This window comes from Magnolia sinica, chromosome 2 (genome assembly GCF_029962835.1).
Source record: "Magnolia sinica isolate HGM2019 chromosome 2, MsV1, whole genome shotgun sequence".
Taxonomy (NCBI): Eukaryota; Viridiplantae; Streptophyta; class Magnoliopsida; order Magnoliales; family Magnoliaceae; genus Magnolia; species Magnolia sinica.
In genome coordinates this window covers 42,476,001-42,492,490 of record NC_080574.1, presented here as the reverse complement: position 1 = coordinate 42,492,490, position 16,490 = coordinate 42,476,001, and the positions used below count along the sequence as shown (strand labels likewise).

Below are 16,490 nucleotides of genomic sequence, written 5' to 3'. Positions count from 1 at the left end.
GATTGGCAACACTGAATGCGCAATAATTTCTCTCCAAATGGACCACCAGACTGTCAAATTAGATAGATACAATAAATTTTCCCTCCTTTGTATTTGAAACCGCAACTCCACACCTCTTATGCACAAAATCTGGCATCGACCAGCTACCTCAAAAAGACTAAGAACATATTTTCAATTCCACACCCTTTGACCAAAAGGGCAATGAATCAAGATGGTTACCAATCAGTCCACACATAAGCACCGAAACACATGAAACAAGCATTATGATCCATTTCCAGTCTCAGAGGTGATCCAAAGTAAGAATCTTTTCAATCCGAGGTAGGGATGGCAATGGGTTGAGTTCAGATTGGCCCAAGCCCAACCAGTTTACTAAACGGCCCAAGAATTTGACCTGAATTCAATCCGCTGAAAATTCTCAAACCCAAGCACGACCAGACTCTACCCATTTAATTGTAAGTTCATAACCAGGTTGAGCTCGACCTTCCTGACCAACCCTATACAACTCGAGTTCAAGAATGGAATATTTGACTCAATGTATTCCCAACCTGCCCCAATTAGTGGATACATGTGTCGTTCATAATCATATGTATGCATGTATACTCTTCTTCTTCTTCTTTCTTTTTTGTTTCAGTTTATGGGTTGGGTGAGCCCATAGATAACCAATATCGCTGGGTAGAGTTTAACCTGAGCCCAACCTAATCACTAAAATGGGTCATATTTCTAGCCCAAGCCCAACACACAACCCATTTAGCTTGGCTCAAACCCACCTCAAAAGCAGGTTGTGCCAGTTGACCCATGGGCTGCCTCAACCCATTGCCACCCCTAACCCAAGCCACCCAACAAAAAATCACAGCCCTCAGGGGACACTCAGTATACCAAATCGACAAAGAGCGAAGACACTAGTAATCCTGAAGAGAATCACAAAAAACCAGTGCACCAAAAATAGACCAAGAGGATTCCATTTGAAATCCTTCTATCACTATTCTCTGTTGAAATGAACACTTTATAGGAGGAGAGAAGAGAGCCAAGAGTGCAGATCTCTCATCAATGATATTCCTTTTGAAACAAAGATTCCAAACAACAAGCCCTCCCGTCCAGTCATACCACTGACTGACCAAATACAGCTTGTTTATTGTCACATTGTAGAAGTCATGGAACAGGTGACTAAAAGGATGCTCCTCACAAGAAATGCCTTCCTAGAAACAAATCATCGCTCCATCTCCAACACCATATCCAATCCCTTTGCTGTACTGGCTGCCAACTTTTGGATAGCCTTCCATGCAGAGGACACACTTCTAGGAGGACTCAATTGGACACACTCCAATGAGGACCCAACTTAGGATTTCGCCCCTAATCATTCACAACATACTCAGCAATTATCACCCTCTTCCATAGGTTATCGTCCTCTTTCCCAAACCTCCACAGCCATTTACCTAACAATGCCTTATGACCATCCGAATTCTTCTTATCCCTAATTCACCTTTATCTTTTGGTTTACAAGGCTCCTTCCATTCTACCATGTGATACTTTCATTTTTCCACACTTCCCGGCAATAGAGAGTCCCTTTGAATTCTTTCAATTCTATCAGTTATGCTTGTCGGACACTAAAAAGGGACATAAAGTAGATGGGCATATTTGAAAGGACTGACTTGACGAGTAACTCTACCGCAAGGAATAGGTATTTACACTACAGGTTAATAACTCTCTCCATTCTTTCAGTACTTGGTTACCATAGATGTCTATGAGGTCTTCCCACACATAATGGAAGGCCTAGGTAGGGAGAAGGAAATGATCCCACCTTGCAACCTAGGATCAAAGCAACATTATTAAATACATGACCTTCAATTTTAATCCGAAGCACTTCAAACTTGTGCATATTAACCTTTTGACCTGAAACTGCTCACCACCAAAGATAATTTTCAGCTGCTCAATCTAATCAGAAAATGGATCATGTAACAAAAGTGTATCACTGGCAAATTGTAGATGAGAAATTTGAAACCTGGTAGAATCCATCCTAAATCCAAAAAATACAGCTTTCTAGCAACCTTTAGATAACATTCTATCAAGGGCCTCGACAATCACCACAAACAGGAATGGAGATGATAGAGGATATCCACGCTTCAAGCCCTTGAAACCACCACGAATAGGAGCAGAGAACAAAATATCCCTTTGGTGTGCCACTAATGAGGATCGAGAAGGCAGCCAAAGAAATGCACTACTTAAACCGAGCTCTCCACCTCCAACAAAACCCGTCTTCTCAACAAAAAAGAAGTCCCAACCCATATGGTTGGAAGCCTTCTCCAAGTGGCTTGCGGATGATCCCTTGTCTTCCAGATCTCTTTTGGAGATCAATGCATTCATGAGATACTAAAGCACCCAAGGTGTTCCATAATAGTCACGATGGCTGAAACGGTGTGTGTGTGTGTGTGTGTGTGTGTGTGTTTTCTGGACCGTTACAGCTCGTTTTTTTTCTATAATGGCCATTATGGCTGTTTCGGCCCCATAATGTGTAACGGCCGTTACATAACTAGTTTTGAATACCATGAAAGTACCAGTAAAATATCTCCGCCCCCCACCCACCACCACACAAGGTATTCCATAACGATAACGGTGGCCGTAACGGCCACCACTGTTACCTTTACGATACAGGTCATAACGGTTGTTACGGCACTCGTAATAGCCATTACGTTCTCTCTCCTTCTTCTTTTTTCTTTTTCTTTTTTCTTTTAAAAAAACCCTGAAAACCTGCATATGCCTGTAATGTTGAAAAAAAAAAGGTCCAAAAAAACCTGTATCTGCCTCATAACAGACCATTATAGGGATGTTATGGCCTTTACGAGGGACGTAAAAGGCCATTAACGGCGATTACAGGTCATTTTTTTCATACCGATTGTTAAGACCGTTACGACCCTGTAACGTGTAACAATTGTCACAGTTACCTTTACGTAACGGCCTTTACGGCACACCTTGCCACCACACACTGATAGGGACATCACGCGCACGCACGCTGCTCCCTACACACATACACCAGGAGGGCCCCACCGTCGATTTGGATCAATGACAACTTCCAGAGAAGGCCTCCTAATTAGAAGATAGAGTTTGGTTCATTAAAGTGGGCCCGATAGTCAAGTAAAGCCCATCATGGGATCTCATGATCGGGGCCCGCTAGTCGGATTGATTTCATATTTTAGGTTTTGAGTATTTATGTTATTTAGAACATCATGAACGCTTTAGATTTCTTTGATTAGTTTTTATTTTAGTTTACTTCATCGCCAAGTAATAGGTTGCACAGATGGCGCGAGTTTTGGGGTATACGGTTTTCCTATAAAGAGACACCCCTTGTAGTTCTTTTTTCATGGAAGTAGAATAAAAATTCCTGCATGTTTTTCTGCTCTCCGAGTTTCTGAGTTGTGGAAAAATTCAAGTGGGTGCGAAGCCCTCCTTTTCGAAGGGTTAACTACCATGGTGCAAAGCTACGTTTATCCTAATCCGCCTCCTCCATCTTATTTTATCCATTCTACGATCATCTTCGCTTCAAATCTGCTTGTTTTGCAGCTGTTCATCTCTATAGCTAGTTCCAGAATCTGGCCCTACAGGAGGGTTGAAACTTCGACGAAGCACCACGCCTCGTCTGCACATCGGATTGCAACGAGCTTTGGAGGGTTTGAAGTCCCCCCCCGCCCCCCCCCCCCTGGCCGACCAAGGTCAAGGAATCGGTTTGGGGATTTGGGCCCCCACCGCACGTGCAGATAGCCTCAAGTGCACGTGCGCCAGGCCCTAGCCTGCTGTCTGCACGCAAGAGCTGTCCCAGGTTCAGGTTTTCTTCCTATTTTCCTTTTTTTATACCTAATTTCATAAACCCTAACCCTAGATTACATTATCCTTAATTGATTTGCCCATTTTCTCACCCTAGGGTTCCTTGAATCGAAATTGGGGAATTCCTTGGATTAGGGACTGATTGCTATGCATGTGTGGTAGATTTCTATTTCCCTTTGAGCATCGTTCGGTCCATAATTTTATTGATCCAGTCCTAGCCTATGTAGGCCTGGACCCATGCAGATTCCCCTTTACTTGAATGTTTGAGCTCTTTTGTGGGATGTGAAATTATTATGTGATTGTTCTGAATTAGTATAATCTAAGCCTGAAATCTTGCATATCATATTTAAATTTCATGTCCTGCATCCAATTTGGTATCAGAGCTTAGGGTTCTTGTAGGGGAATACATCACATATTTAGGGTTTAGTTTGTTTCAACCTTCATGCATCCAGTTCATCATATATAGCTGCTTAGGAGTCCGTATTCACTGATATTAGTTGTTGAAATTTTTGATTATCAGGAAGTTAGCAATTCACATTGCCGTAACTTTCTGTTATTCCCTTATTTTGACAAATATATTGCTGAATTTTAGTAACATTGCGTAGTTTCCCTCATATAGAGTCTCATAGGATTATTTAGTTCCATTTAGTTGCATATAGTTATCATAGAAAGTCCTTAGAGGGAGTTAGCAGTCGTATGCCCCCACGTATGGGTCATGGTTGGTTTGCACCCTACACTAAACATGGAACGATTGCAAGAGTCATTAAATAAACTGTCCCAGCAGATTAAGTCTTTGGGTAAGCGCTTAGATATGGACTAATGCTTTGAACAACTTGATGTGCACATTACCCAACTAAAGGCCTCTGCCAGGACAAACGCCACCATTGGGGTAGATGTTCAATCTCAGGCAGGTGGCCAGGAGGATAGATCAATAAATGGAGTTGGTCAAGGAATCAGTTATGGGCGTGCACCAGTGCACTCACCCCATGAGGGACATCAAGACCACTATTTTGATAGGTACAACATGTGCGGCCTTGTGGCTAGAGAGAGTGCACCAGAGGCTGGTGTAGAGTTACCCACTGAGGCCATTCTGGTAGTGAATGAGTTTCGTGATGTCTGTCTTGATGATCTACCGAAAGAGTCTCCCCCTAGGAGAGATATAGAACACACCAGAACATGGGACACCGCAATACCTACAGCCGAGTTTGCGTTTAATAGTTATGTCGATAGGTCCACAGATCTCAGTCTTTATGAAGTCGTTACTAGTTATAAACCTGAGAAACCTATTGATCTTGTCCCTATGTCACTGTCCCATAAGCCGTCAGAGCCTGCAGACTCCTTTGTGCATCACATTCATTCATGGCATCAAGAAATCAGGCAGAAGATCACTAGTAGTAATGAACATTACAAATTTTCTGCAAACCAGCATAAATGTTTCAAGGAATTCAATGTAAGAGACTCTGTGATGGTCCGCATCAGGCCCGAGCGGTATCCTCTGAGGGCCGTTCGCAAGTAACACGCGCGTAATGTTGGACCCTTCAAAATTATAAAACGAAACGGTCTCAATGCGTATGTGGCAAATCTTCCACCCTCCATGGGAATTAGTTCCACATTCAATGTGGAGGACCTAGTTGCATTTCAAGGGCCATTGATGCATTGTTCAGCCTTTCACCTAACCATCATGATTCCCCAGACTTTTCCCTTGATCCATGGCCTCCTCCCAACCCATCTTCCCAGCCTCTACCTTCCATACCTACCCTTCCCGACCCATTTTTCCAGCCTCTACGTCCCATACCTACCCGTCCCAGCCCATTTTTTCAGCCTCTACCTCCCATACTTACTCTTCCCGACCTTTCTTCCCAGCCTCTACCTCTCATACCTAACATTCACACACTCAGAGAGGAAATAGAGGATATCCTGAACCATCAGATAGTTTCAACGTTGGACGATGAGTTTCAAAAGTACCTGGTTAAATGGAAGTCACGCTCAGCTTCAAACAACACGTGGCTCACTGAGGAGGAGCTTCAGAGACTTGATCCTAACATCCTGGAGTGGTCCAGGAGTTTTATTTCGCCAGTGGCGAAATCTTCGCAGCCAGGGAGAATTGATGGGGGCATCACGCACACACGCGCACGCACGCCGCTCCCTACGCACGTACACCAGAAGGAGGGCCCCACCGTCGATCTAGATCGATAAAGACGTCCGAGGAGGGCCTCCTAGTTAGAAGACGGAGTTTGGTTTATTGAAGTGGGTCTGATAGTCAAGTAAAGCCTATCATGGGATCTCATGATCGGGGCCCGCTAGTCGGATTGATTTCATATTTTAGGTTTTGAGTATTTATGTTATTTAGAACATCATGAATGCTTTAGATTTCTTTGATTAGTTTTTATTTTAGTTTACTTCATCGCCAAGTAATAGGTTGCGCACATGGCACGAGTTTTGGGGTATAGGGTTTTCCTCTAAATAGGCACCCCTTGTAATTCTTTTTTCCATGGAAGTTGAATAAAAATTCCTACGTGTTTTTCTGCTCTCTGAGTTTCTGAGTTGTAGAAAAATTCAAGTGGGTACGAAGCCCTCCCTTTTCGAAGAGCTAACTACCGTGGTGCGAAGCCACGTTTATCCCAATCCGCCCCCTCCGTCCTATTTCATCCATTCTATGATCATCTTCACTTCAAATCCGCTTGTTTTGCAGCTGTTCATCTCTCTACAGCCAGTTCCAGAATCTGGCCCTGTAGGAGGGCTAAAACTTCAACGGAGCACCATGCCCCAGCCGCACATCGGATTGCAACGAGATTTGGACGGTTTGAAGTCCCCCCTGGCCGACCAAGGTCAAGGAATCAGTTTGGGGATTCGGGCCTCCACCACACATGCGGATAGCCTTGAGCGCACGTGCGCCAGGCCCTAGCTTGCTGTCCGCATGCAAGAGTTGTCCCAGGTTCAGGTTTTCTACCTATTTTCCTTTTTTTATACCTAATTTCATAAACCCTAACCCTAGATTGCATTATCCCTAATTGATTTGCCCCTTTTCTCACCCTAGGGTTCCTTGAATCGAAATTGGGGAATTCCTTGGATTAGGAACTGATTGCAATGCATGTGTGGTAGATTTCTATTTCCCTTTGAGCATCGTTTGGTCCATAATTTTATTGACCCAGTCCTAGCCTGTGTAGGCCTGGACCCGTGCAGATTCCCCTTTACTTGAATGTTTGAGCTCTTGTGTGGGATGTGAAATTATTATGTGATCGTTCTAAATTAGTATGATCTAAGCCTGAAATCTTGCATATCATATTTAAATTTCATGTCCTGCATCACACCCCCCACCCAACACACACACACACACACACAGTCCCTTAAGAAGGAAAGAGGACCTTTGGAAGCACATTACCAATTTGGAAGAGATAATTTTAGGCAATATGTTACCTGGAGCACCCACTAAACTAATTGGGGGAAAGTCTTTGACTGAATCATGAACCCAATGAATACGAGTAAAAGAAATTGCATCATCAACATATTGAAGATGGGAAACAACTAGGTCGTTATCACTTACCTCATTGCTTGAAGTAAGCCAAACCTTGTAGTACATCTATATCATGAGGTGAAGAGGGTCAAATAAATTGGGGGAAAAGGAAATGTTGACAGACTAGAGGAGCCCCAAAGAATCACAATGCTGACATCAATCAAATTTGATAAATGTATTGTGGAGACGCACGACACTTAGTATGCCAACATTCAAGTCCAAAAATAAAATCACCAACATTAGAAAGGATGATTTAACATGTTCAAGTGCATTTCAAAGTCAAATCTTGATGACCATACCACATAAGCAAGACCTATGTTGCATCAATGACCCCATTGATCTTGAAACCACCACAAAAAATCTAGCTATCTTTGACAACGCCACCTTGATTAAGTGAAACAAGATGGCCCACAACCTCCATAACATACAAACATAATACTTTAGCCAAGATCTTATAAACATAGAGATGGAAAACATTTGTGGCAGTGAAATGAGGTGAATAGAGGAAGCATTGAAGCTTAACCAATTTTATGGAAGTTGATAAATTCATCCATTAGCTGTATAAAGTACCTTTTTCTGATTCTAGTAACACACTCTTGGAGAAAGTAAATAAAAAACTATTGGGAGCCTAGTTCCTTAACTCTATGAAGGCTAAAGACAACATGCTCCTACTTGGCTAATTATACAGTTGGCAACCTAAGCACGTGGTACACCCTGATCCATAGCTCAAGTGGTAGACTGAGTGAAAGATACCTCGTTTCAACACTGAGGTCTTGGTATCAATCCCTAGTGGGGGTGGCTAACAGTGGAGTGTGATCTGACAGTGGGGTGTACCAACAAGCTAACAAAAAAAAAGAAAAAAGTGCAGCTTTCTATAATCGAGTTGAGAATTATTGACATGCATTCCCTATATTGAGCAAGAAACCAATCCACTATTGGTCTTTTATTTGTTATATCATTATGATAAGTGGGTTCTTTTTTCTTCTTTTTTATTTCTCTCTTTCACACTTTTCAAATGTAAACAGCCCAAGGGCTCTTGGAATGAGTGAGCTGCAATTATTCTCTCATTTCTCAACTATATTCGCACATAAAATGCATTCACATGTTAGTTTCTATTACTTGTGGCCCTTCAGTACTCTTCCCCCAGCATTCTTCACAAACACTTGTACTTTTGCTCAACCCATCCTTGTAACATGCATAATTGGCATTTAATAAGCTAGCATTGTGTGCATGTCCACAATGGAATAAGTTAACCTGCACACTTTGAGGATAGTGCACAAGATCCTAGCACCATGCTAACAAATGCACAACCACCCATGGCAGTAACACCTGGCAAGAAATCATCTTTCATATTTCTCACCATCCTCTAGCAACTTCTATGGTTCTACCTAGCTCCTCATTATTCATGCCTAATCGACTAACAGCTTAAACTCAACCCTACATGGCACAAGTGGGTAAGTTTTTGGAATCATGAATCATTGAATATGTTGTTTATGATCATTAAGTGTATGTATGCCTTTTCTTTTCTTCTTTTCTTTTTTCTTTTTCATAGCTCCTCGTGCCAAATATTGGCTCACAAGAATATGAGAAAATGGCTCTTATGATACAATACAACCACATGCAATCCTGACAAACTGATCTGTAAATTCTCACTATGTCATTTTAATAATAGTGTGTAAAACAAGCAACAAGCCATTATGATTTTGTAGTTTTAATAAAAATATATATAACTGTAGCATCTAAAATTGATTTAAAAAAAAAAAAAAAAACTTCTCTCGATTTAAACTCCATGGAACTTCCTCTTTGAAATCCAGAGGCATAAAGAAAAGGTCTTAGGAAAATAAGCAAATTACTCTTAACGCACGAATTGTAAAACAGAAAATCAGTATCATAACCAGTACACTCTTTGGTCAGAATGTGGTCCTGGCTGAAATTTCATTGATTAAAAGTATCAAAGAATGAATGAAATTGGTTCTAAACAATGTTTTAAATATCGATGATATCAGCTCATATATCCCACGATATATCTTGTATCCCACCTGTGCGATATGAAACGCACAGGTAGTGCCGATATATCCCACACGTTCGATCCGGTGAACATTTTCAATTCCTGATCCATTTTATTGCTGAAATTATGTTAAATCAGTGTCAAATGGTTACAAATCCTTTGGTTCTTCATGTTTTACAAGAAAAATCATGGAGTTGGAGGTTTAATTTCGATATCCATTGGTTCTTCACGGTCTCCATGTTTTTTTTTGAAATTTTCCTTCAAACAACTGTCAATTGAGACTAATTTCAAAGTATTTAGGAGCATTTGATGAAATGATCATCACATACACTCTAAATTCGAAATTTGAATGTAGGTAGTCCGATTTGGAGAAATTCGAAATTTCCCCAATTTCTCCCAAATTTCTTGCAATATTGCATTCCAAACATGAAATTAAGCATGTATGAGGGCTGATCTACTGATTTGTCAAGTCCTTGTCAATTTTTGGAAAATTAAAATCAATTTTTAATAAAAATTTATTAAAATATTAATTTTTAAAAAAAAAATTCCTTCAACCAACGTCAATTTAAACTAATTTCGAAGTATTTAGGAGGGTTTTATGAAATGATCATCACATGCACTCTAAAAGTTATACATCCAATTTGAATATAGTTGCATTAATTTAGTCAGACAACGCATAGCTTGGGACCCTTTACAAAGGAAACCATTCTTTGGTAAGAATATTGTATGTCAGGTCGACCTATTGTAGGTTATGATGTTGATTTTTTTAGTATACATTGTTGACATATGTCATAAATTGATACCATATATTGCTAATATGATTATCTATCAACTATTAGACTATGAAATTATTCAAATTATAAAAGTAAAAAGTGTAAAACGACTAGCATTCAATAAAAAAGGCCAAAAATGGCTCGAAAATAGAAAACTAATTTAAATCCAGTAACAAATGATAGATCTATGTTTAAAACAACCTTACACTTACCTAAATCCATCATCGGACTAATTTTCCAAAAATCAGTTTTGAAAAATAGAAATATCAGAAAATGCCCAAAAAATAATTTGAAAATAGTAATAATAATAATTATTATTATTTAATCAATGTATATATGACGTGTAGATCTATAGTCTTAAAAGGCTATTCATGCATTATTACAACATTTGATTGGAAAAAAAAAAAAAAAAAAATCTGAAAATTTCAGAAAATTCCAACGTAAATAGGAAAAAAATAATAATAAAGAAATCTCCAAATCAAGAACAAATGTGTAAATCTATAGTATTAAAAATCTATTCATGTATTATTAGAACATTTGATTTTAAAAAAGCTAAAACTGAAAAATTCAAAAAATTCTAGTAAAAATAGGAAAAAAATAAAAAATAAAAAATCCCCAAATCGAGAAGAAATGTGTAGATGTATAGTATCAAAAGGTTATTCATGCATCATTATAGCACTTGATTTAAAAAATAGTAAAAAAATAAAAATAAAATAAAATAAAATCTGAACTTCTAAGAAAATTCCAGCATAAATAGGAAATTTTTAAAAATTTTAGAAAATCCCCTAATCGAGAAAAAATGTATACATCTATAGTATCAAAGGGCTATTCATGCATCATTATGGCATTTGATTGAAGGAAAAAAAAAAAAAAAAGGACTGAAATATCCAACATAAATAGGAAAATTTTAAAAATTAAAAATTAAAAAAAAAATCCCTAAATTGAGAAGGAATCATGATTCCTTTGATTTGGGTTTTCAATATATATTTGACTTGATTTCAGCAATAATAATTTAAAAAATAGGTATTTTACCTTCTTTTTTTTTCTTTTTCTTTTTTTGTATTTTCCCCTGATCGAGTACTGACACTTCAATGCTTAGATTCAATTCCAAAAGCAATGTTTTGATCTTCAAATGTAGTGTGAATCTAGTCAGAAATGGGCTTTGAACAATCTCTTAGGTTTTAAAAAAAAAATGGAAAGGAAGAAAGAGGAAAGGGAGAAAATGAAAAACAAGGGCTGGCTTTGGTGTTTTAAGCCCGTATCAGTCAAATCAAAATGGGTATGTCATATTGGTACCAATACAAGTGCGATTTTTCATATCAGACCGATACGACCCTCATTGCGCATCGTCTCATGCTGATACGGATACGATAGCTCGTATCGGCCAATACAATATTGATATTTAAATCCCTAAGAAAACCTCTTTTCACTACCTTGAGAGGAGTGCCAGTGTAAGTGTGCAAAAGGATATGAGAAGTCATGCAACAGGTGAGCGAGCTAGACAATGCCTACTAATAGCTTTTTGGGTTCTACTGGCAAAATGGTTCTTAATTCATGCAATATTTGGATCAATAAAGTATGCAATTGCCTTGGCCTTTATGTGAAGAAAGGGAGAAGAACAACCAAGTATGGCAGTACCACCTGGCTAAAAAATTTTAACAATGGTTCTTATGGAAGTAGGTCTACAATTAAACTTAATTTATTCACCTTTAAAAGGTACATGAGATTGCTCACTTCGAGAGGACCTAGTGGGTGAGATCCAACTTTGATTATATCATGGAAAATATAATCTCTCTCTCTCTCTCTCTCTCTCTCTCTCTCTCTCTCTCTCTCTCTCAAACCATTAAGCTATCCCGTAAAACAATAAGAACTTGTTCGAATAGTGGGAAAAGAAATGCAAAGAAATAAAAATAGATGACTTTTCCCATGATGAGATGTTTCACTATGTTTGATAGCAAAGGAAATATTTGATTTCAAAAAGCAATCATTACCCAAACACCATTGTCAAATTCTCAAGCACAAGATACAAGAGCTTTATGAGATTTCTACTTGCTATCCAAACAAGAGCCCCAAAAATGGAATCCATGTTTCAATAGTGCTCGTAGAGATCTTGGAAAATCATCACTAGATGATGATTACAATTTTCTTTTCTTTCTTTTCTTTTATTTTCCCACTATACAAACATGCCCTAAGAATGAAGTGAAACAACGTGAATTTCCATGATAGAAGCAGAAAATCACCTCTCCAGGGCTGAAAAGGCATTTTGCACCTGCAGAGACAATAAAGAGTAATAACTAACTAAATAAATCCATAAGATATCTGTTTACAATTGTTTCTTTCATCCTCTCCACATTGAAGGCATATGAAAATATTGATGAGAAACATACAGAATAATAACGTGTACCAAAAAAAAGGCAGGATGACACAATATTGCTTAAAGATGAAAACACAAACCTTCATTAGAAATTTGTTAAGAGCAACAAATTCTGAAAAAAAAAAAATGCACCACAAAAGTACATGGTGTTAGAGAGAAATTTTGACATTTCTTCCAAATAATAGATGAAAGGTCTATAAAGTTACCAAAAGAAAGTCTTCCGTATTCTTAAACAAATGAGAGCACATACAACAATCGATGTTGACTTATCCCTTGATAGGTTACATGCATGACATGTGCATTATTCAGTATATGTTGTTGCAACACCATTCTATTCTAATAAGTCCACAATAACATCACTATATATAATGCCAGTACCTTTGAACATTTTTTCCCTCACAATTAGTTTGCACAACCTTGGTAACATTGGTTAAGAGGGTCAATTCCTCACAACAAGTAGCTGCTTAGCCAGGAACGGTTGAGATTTTACTGTAGAAGGGATGGAATAGATTGAACCCACTTCCTTTCATTTTTTTTAATGTGTAGCTCGCACCACATCTCCTCTTTCCCTAGCATGAAGCATCTAATTAGGAAGACTGCATGACAAAGGCTCTATTCTGCCTACCCTAATGATTGTATGACATCCGCTCCTTACATGTGCTGTATCCACTGATGTTAAGACATCAGGGATCGAGTGGGCAACAACAAGGGAAATGGTGAGGATGGATTGCCCACCATTCCCTTCTCCTCACTATGTAACATGCACCTACACGTGGCCCCATCTTTCCCTCTGACCCTCTCATTTTCTCTCCCCTACAAATCTCTCTCCCTTTTCTATCTCTATCCCCCCGCTCCATGCGTGTCACATGTACCATTAATATTAGATAAAGATACTTCTTCTTTCTTTTTTTTATTGATAATGAAAGTTTTATTAAAAGAAGCAGCTATACATCATAGAAAATGGCAATCAACAAAGAGACAAGAACAGGAAACATCATCCTTAGCAAGTAGTGATGATTATATAAATATCCAACACCGCATTGAAGCAAGTTTAGTTGATGAACCATTCGCAAGTTGAAGCATAAAGAACTTAGGTCAACTATTAACTCAACCCAGTCATTTCTTATCTTTTTTGTTCTAATCCACCTTCAAACCGTAGAAACTTTTTTTCCATGAATAACAAAAAATTTATTAAAGAAGCCCAAAAAAGCCGCAGAGGACATATGGACAATTGACCCTAAGCCAAGGAATTAGCAGGTAATTGGCACCTCTCAAGATTTTATGAAAAGAAACCTCCAAATGATAGCAACACTTTCTTATACTATTTGGGAGAAGAAGAAAAATACTCCGAGGGGAGGATCTGCAAAAGGCCCAAGCTATAGCATTGCAGGAATCAACTTCAGCCATGATGCACCCACCTGATTGAAAAAGATTTCCGACCCCATTTTGATAACCAACAAGACAGCTCTATTTGACGATCTGATGTCAGTTAGTCCTAAGAAAGTGAAAATTATGGAGCCATGCTCATCCCTCAAGATGCCACCTTTCCAAGATACAATAATGGTAGCAAGTGAAACGAGTTACCATCAATGTTGATGGTTCGAGGAGGATAAGAGCAAGGAGTAAAGGCAGAACTCCAACACCCTTCGAGAACTAACGTTCACTCATTTAGAGTATTGGATTTAGATACCCTTTTAAATTCTACAAGGAGGTAGATTGCTATAGAGAGAGAGAGATGGTATATCGTATCCATTATTCATCATTTTCGGAAGAAAATTAGTAAAAGACATAAAGGGGCCGTTTGGACTTTGGCAAAGCTGTGTCGCTGACAAACATTTGGGCCAAAAATACATGTCCATGGTTTGTCTCATTTGCACACAGGAAACTAGGAAATTTGTACAAGTAGTCCGATGCATGACTGTTAAAGCATGGATTGGCTATCTCTACTAAAATTGTATTTTTCAAAAATTAGTTGGTGGCATTGCTTTTTCAGTCACAAAAAGTAACATGAGGATGTAGTTTGCATAAACACGATAAAAGGGAGGGAGGTATTTACAAATATGGGAACTACCAGGGGCCATTTACAATTACAGTATATCAAAAAGGGAGGGGGTATGAAAAAAAAATGATTTTTACAGTATTAGTATTTTATTATTACTACTTTGCAACAAAAAGTATTTTCTTGACCAACAAGGTCGATGCCCCAAATTGTTGGTTAACGCAAACCGGTGACTGATTGAATCCCAAACCTAGTCCTGGTTTGAAAACAATGCGCCAATTATACAGAATATCTTTTATGGAGATTTTAATGCTTCACCCATTCATCATGAAGGCCCACCAAATTCAATCTGGATCACAGAAAGCTGGGATCCACTTGTAATTTCACTGGTCAGACAAATAAAATAAGTTCTGCTCTCAGCCTGAGTATCGTATAAATAGATGTTAACACGATCGTTGTAGCTTAGAAGATAAGGCAACCTCCAATCATAGAATTTGAATAGTTGATGAATTTCTCATACAATCGTACAGATGAAAAACAGAGCCATACGGTTATAAATAATAATAAATAAATAAATAAAAAAAAACATTGTCAACGGTCAGTTCAAGCTTAAGCTCAGACGGGAATAAAATCCATCAAAATATGGAACAGAAATTCTCTTCCAACCAAATCAAAACTTCTCCAAGTTGAACAGTTTAGTATTTGTCAATATTTCCTGGGGCCATGGTCCATGGTACCTCCACCCCTGCTGATCACCATTCATCCAGTGGGCCACACAACATACAGACCTTGGAAAACCAAACTGAAAAAATGAAAAGAAAATAATCAGAAGATCGATCAATCGCTCGCTCACCTTCAAAGCTCATGGTCCCATTCCTATCGAAATCGTACATCCTGCAAAAGACCAAAGCATCAATCCAAGCTCCTCCATCAAATTCACTAATAAAAAAAAGAATTAAAAGAGAAAATACGATAATCTGCAGATGAAAAGAGAACCTGATCATCTGCTGAACAACGGAGAGAGAGAATTCGAGGTTTCCGACTGCGAAAGCGCTCTGGCAATCGATTTCGAAACAATACAAGAAATTAGGGTTAAGGGAGAGAGAGAGAGGAGAAGAAGAAGAAGAAGAAGAAGAAAACGAGAAGCGAATGAGAAATCACCTTCAGTTGAAGAGCAGTGATGCTGCTGGTTTTCTCTGAGTCGACTCTTTCGAACCACTCTCTCAGAGTCTCCGTATTCTCCATTCCCGCCGAGAAAATAACGAACGGCAGCGATCCCTCCGTCTGGAAACGAGAGGTTCGGTCTTTATAGGACGTGCATTGCCTGCAACCTGAGAACGGAAGCGAAGTGGGGGCCACCCTGATGTTTTATGAGAAATCCACTCCGTCCATCTGTTTTAACAGCTCATGTTAGGAGATGAGCCGGAAAATGAGGCAGATCCAAAACTCAAGAAGGCCACACGCCAACAAGCAGTGGGGATTGATCATCCACCTTTGAAGTATTTGTGGGGCCAAAGAAGTCTAAAGCAGGCTAATATTTTATGTTTTCAGTTCATTGGAGTGGGAACGACCTTATGAATGGCTTGGATGACATATGAACATCACGGCGTATCCCATGGAGATTCCAACGGCAGTAAACCTCCCTATTTTATAATAGAAGACAGTGATACTCTTGCATAGTACAGCAACCCATGCACATGGCACAAGCATTTATCAATCTGGACTGTCCAAAACGTGCATTTCCCGGTAGATGGAGCAGAATCTCAGAATTTAGATGGTTTAAAAGCTGTAATTAAGGTTCAGTTTGTTTGTGGATTTTAGCCCCCGACCTTTTGTTGTGATCGTTTTTTTTTTTTTTTTTTACAGCAGGAATTCAGACGGTCATGATCATCGATTGATCCAAAGTGGGCCTTATGATTTGGACGGTATGGATTGAGGTAAATGCATGCTAAAGCGGCCATGTGTGTGTATGATCTCTCTACATTGCCTTCAGGTGAGTGCCTCAA

The 16,490-nt window shown here is 39.0% G+C and overlaps 1 protein-coding gene across 12 annotated transcripts in view; it reads right to left on the bottom strand.

Annotated features, from left to right (window-relative positions):
• Positions 1-15,804, bottom strand: part of LOC131237040 (uncharacterized) — a 32,123-nt gene extending 16,319 nt beyond the window's left edge. For 6 of the 12 annotated variants that reach the window (XM_058234661.1, XM_058234662.1, XM_058234664.1 and 3 more), the window contains exons 1-5: positions 15,646-15,804; positions 15,481-15,539; positions 15,338-15,378; positions 12,566-12,597; positions 12,352-12,380 (exon numbers count right to left, since the gene is read on the bottom strand). In XM_058234661.1, coding sequence (XP_058090644.1) covers positions 12,352-12,380; positions 12,566-12,597; positions 15,338-15,378; positions 15,481-15,539; positions 15,646-15,729 — 245 coding nt within the window. In that variant the 5' untranslated portion in view covers positions 15,730-15,804. The other 6 variants (XM_058234665.1, XM_058234671.1, XM_058234666.1 and 3 more) reach the window with 4 other exon arrangements.
• Positions 15,805-16,490: the final 686 nt, after the last annotated feature.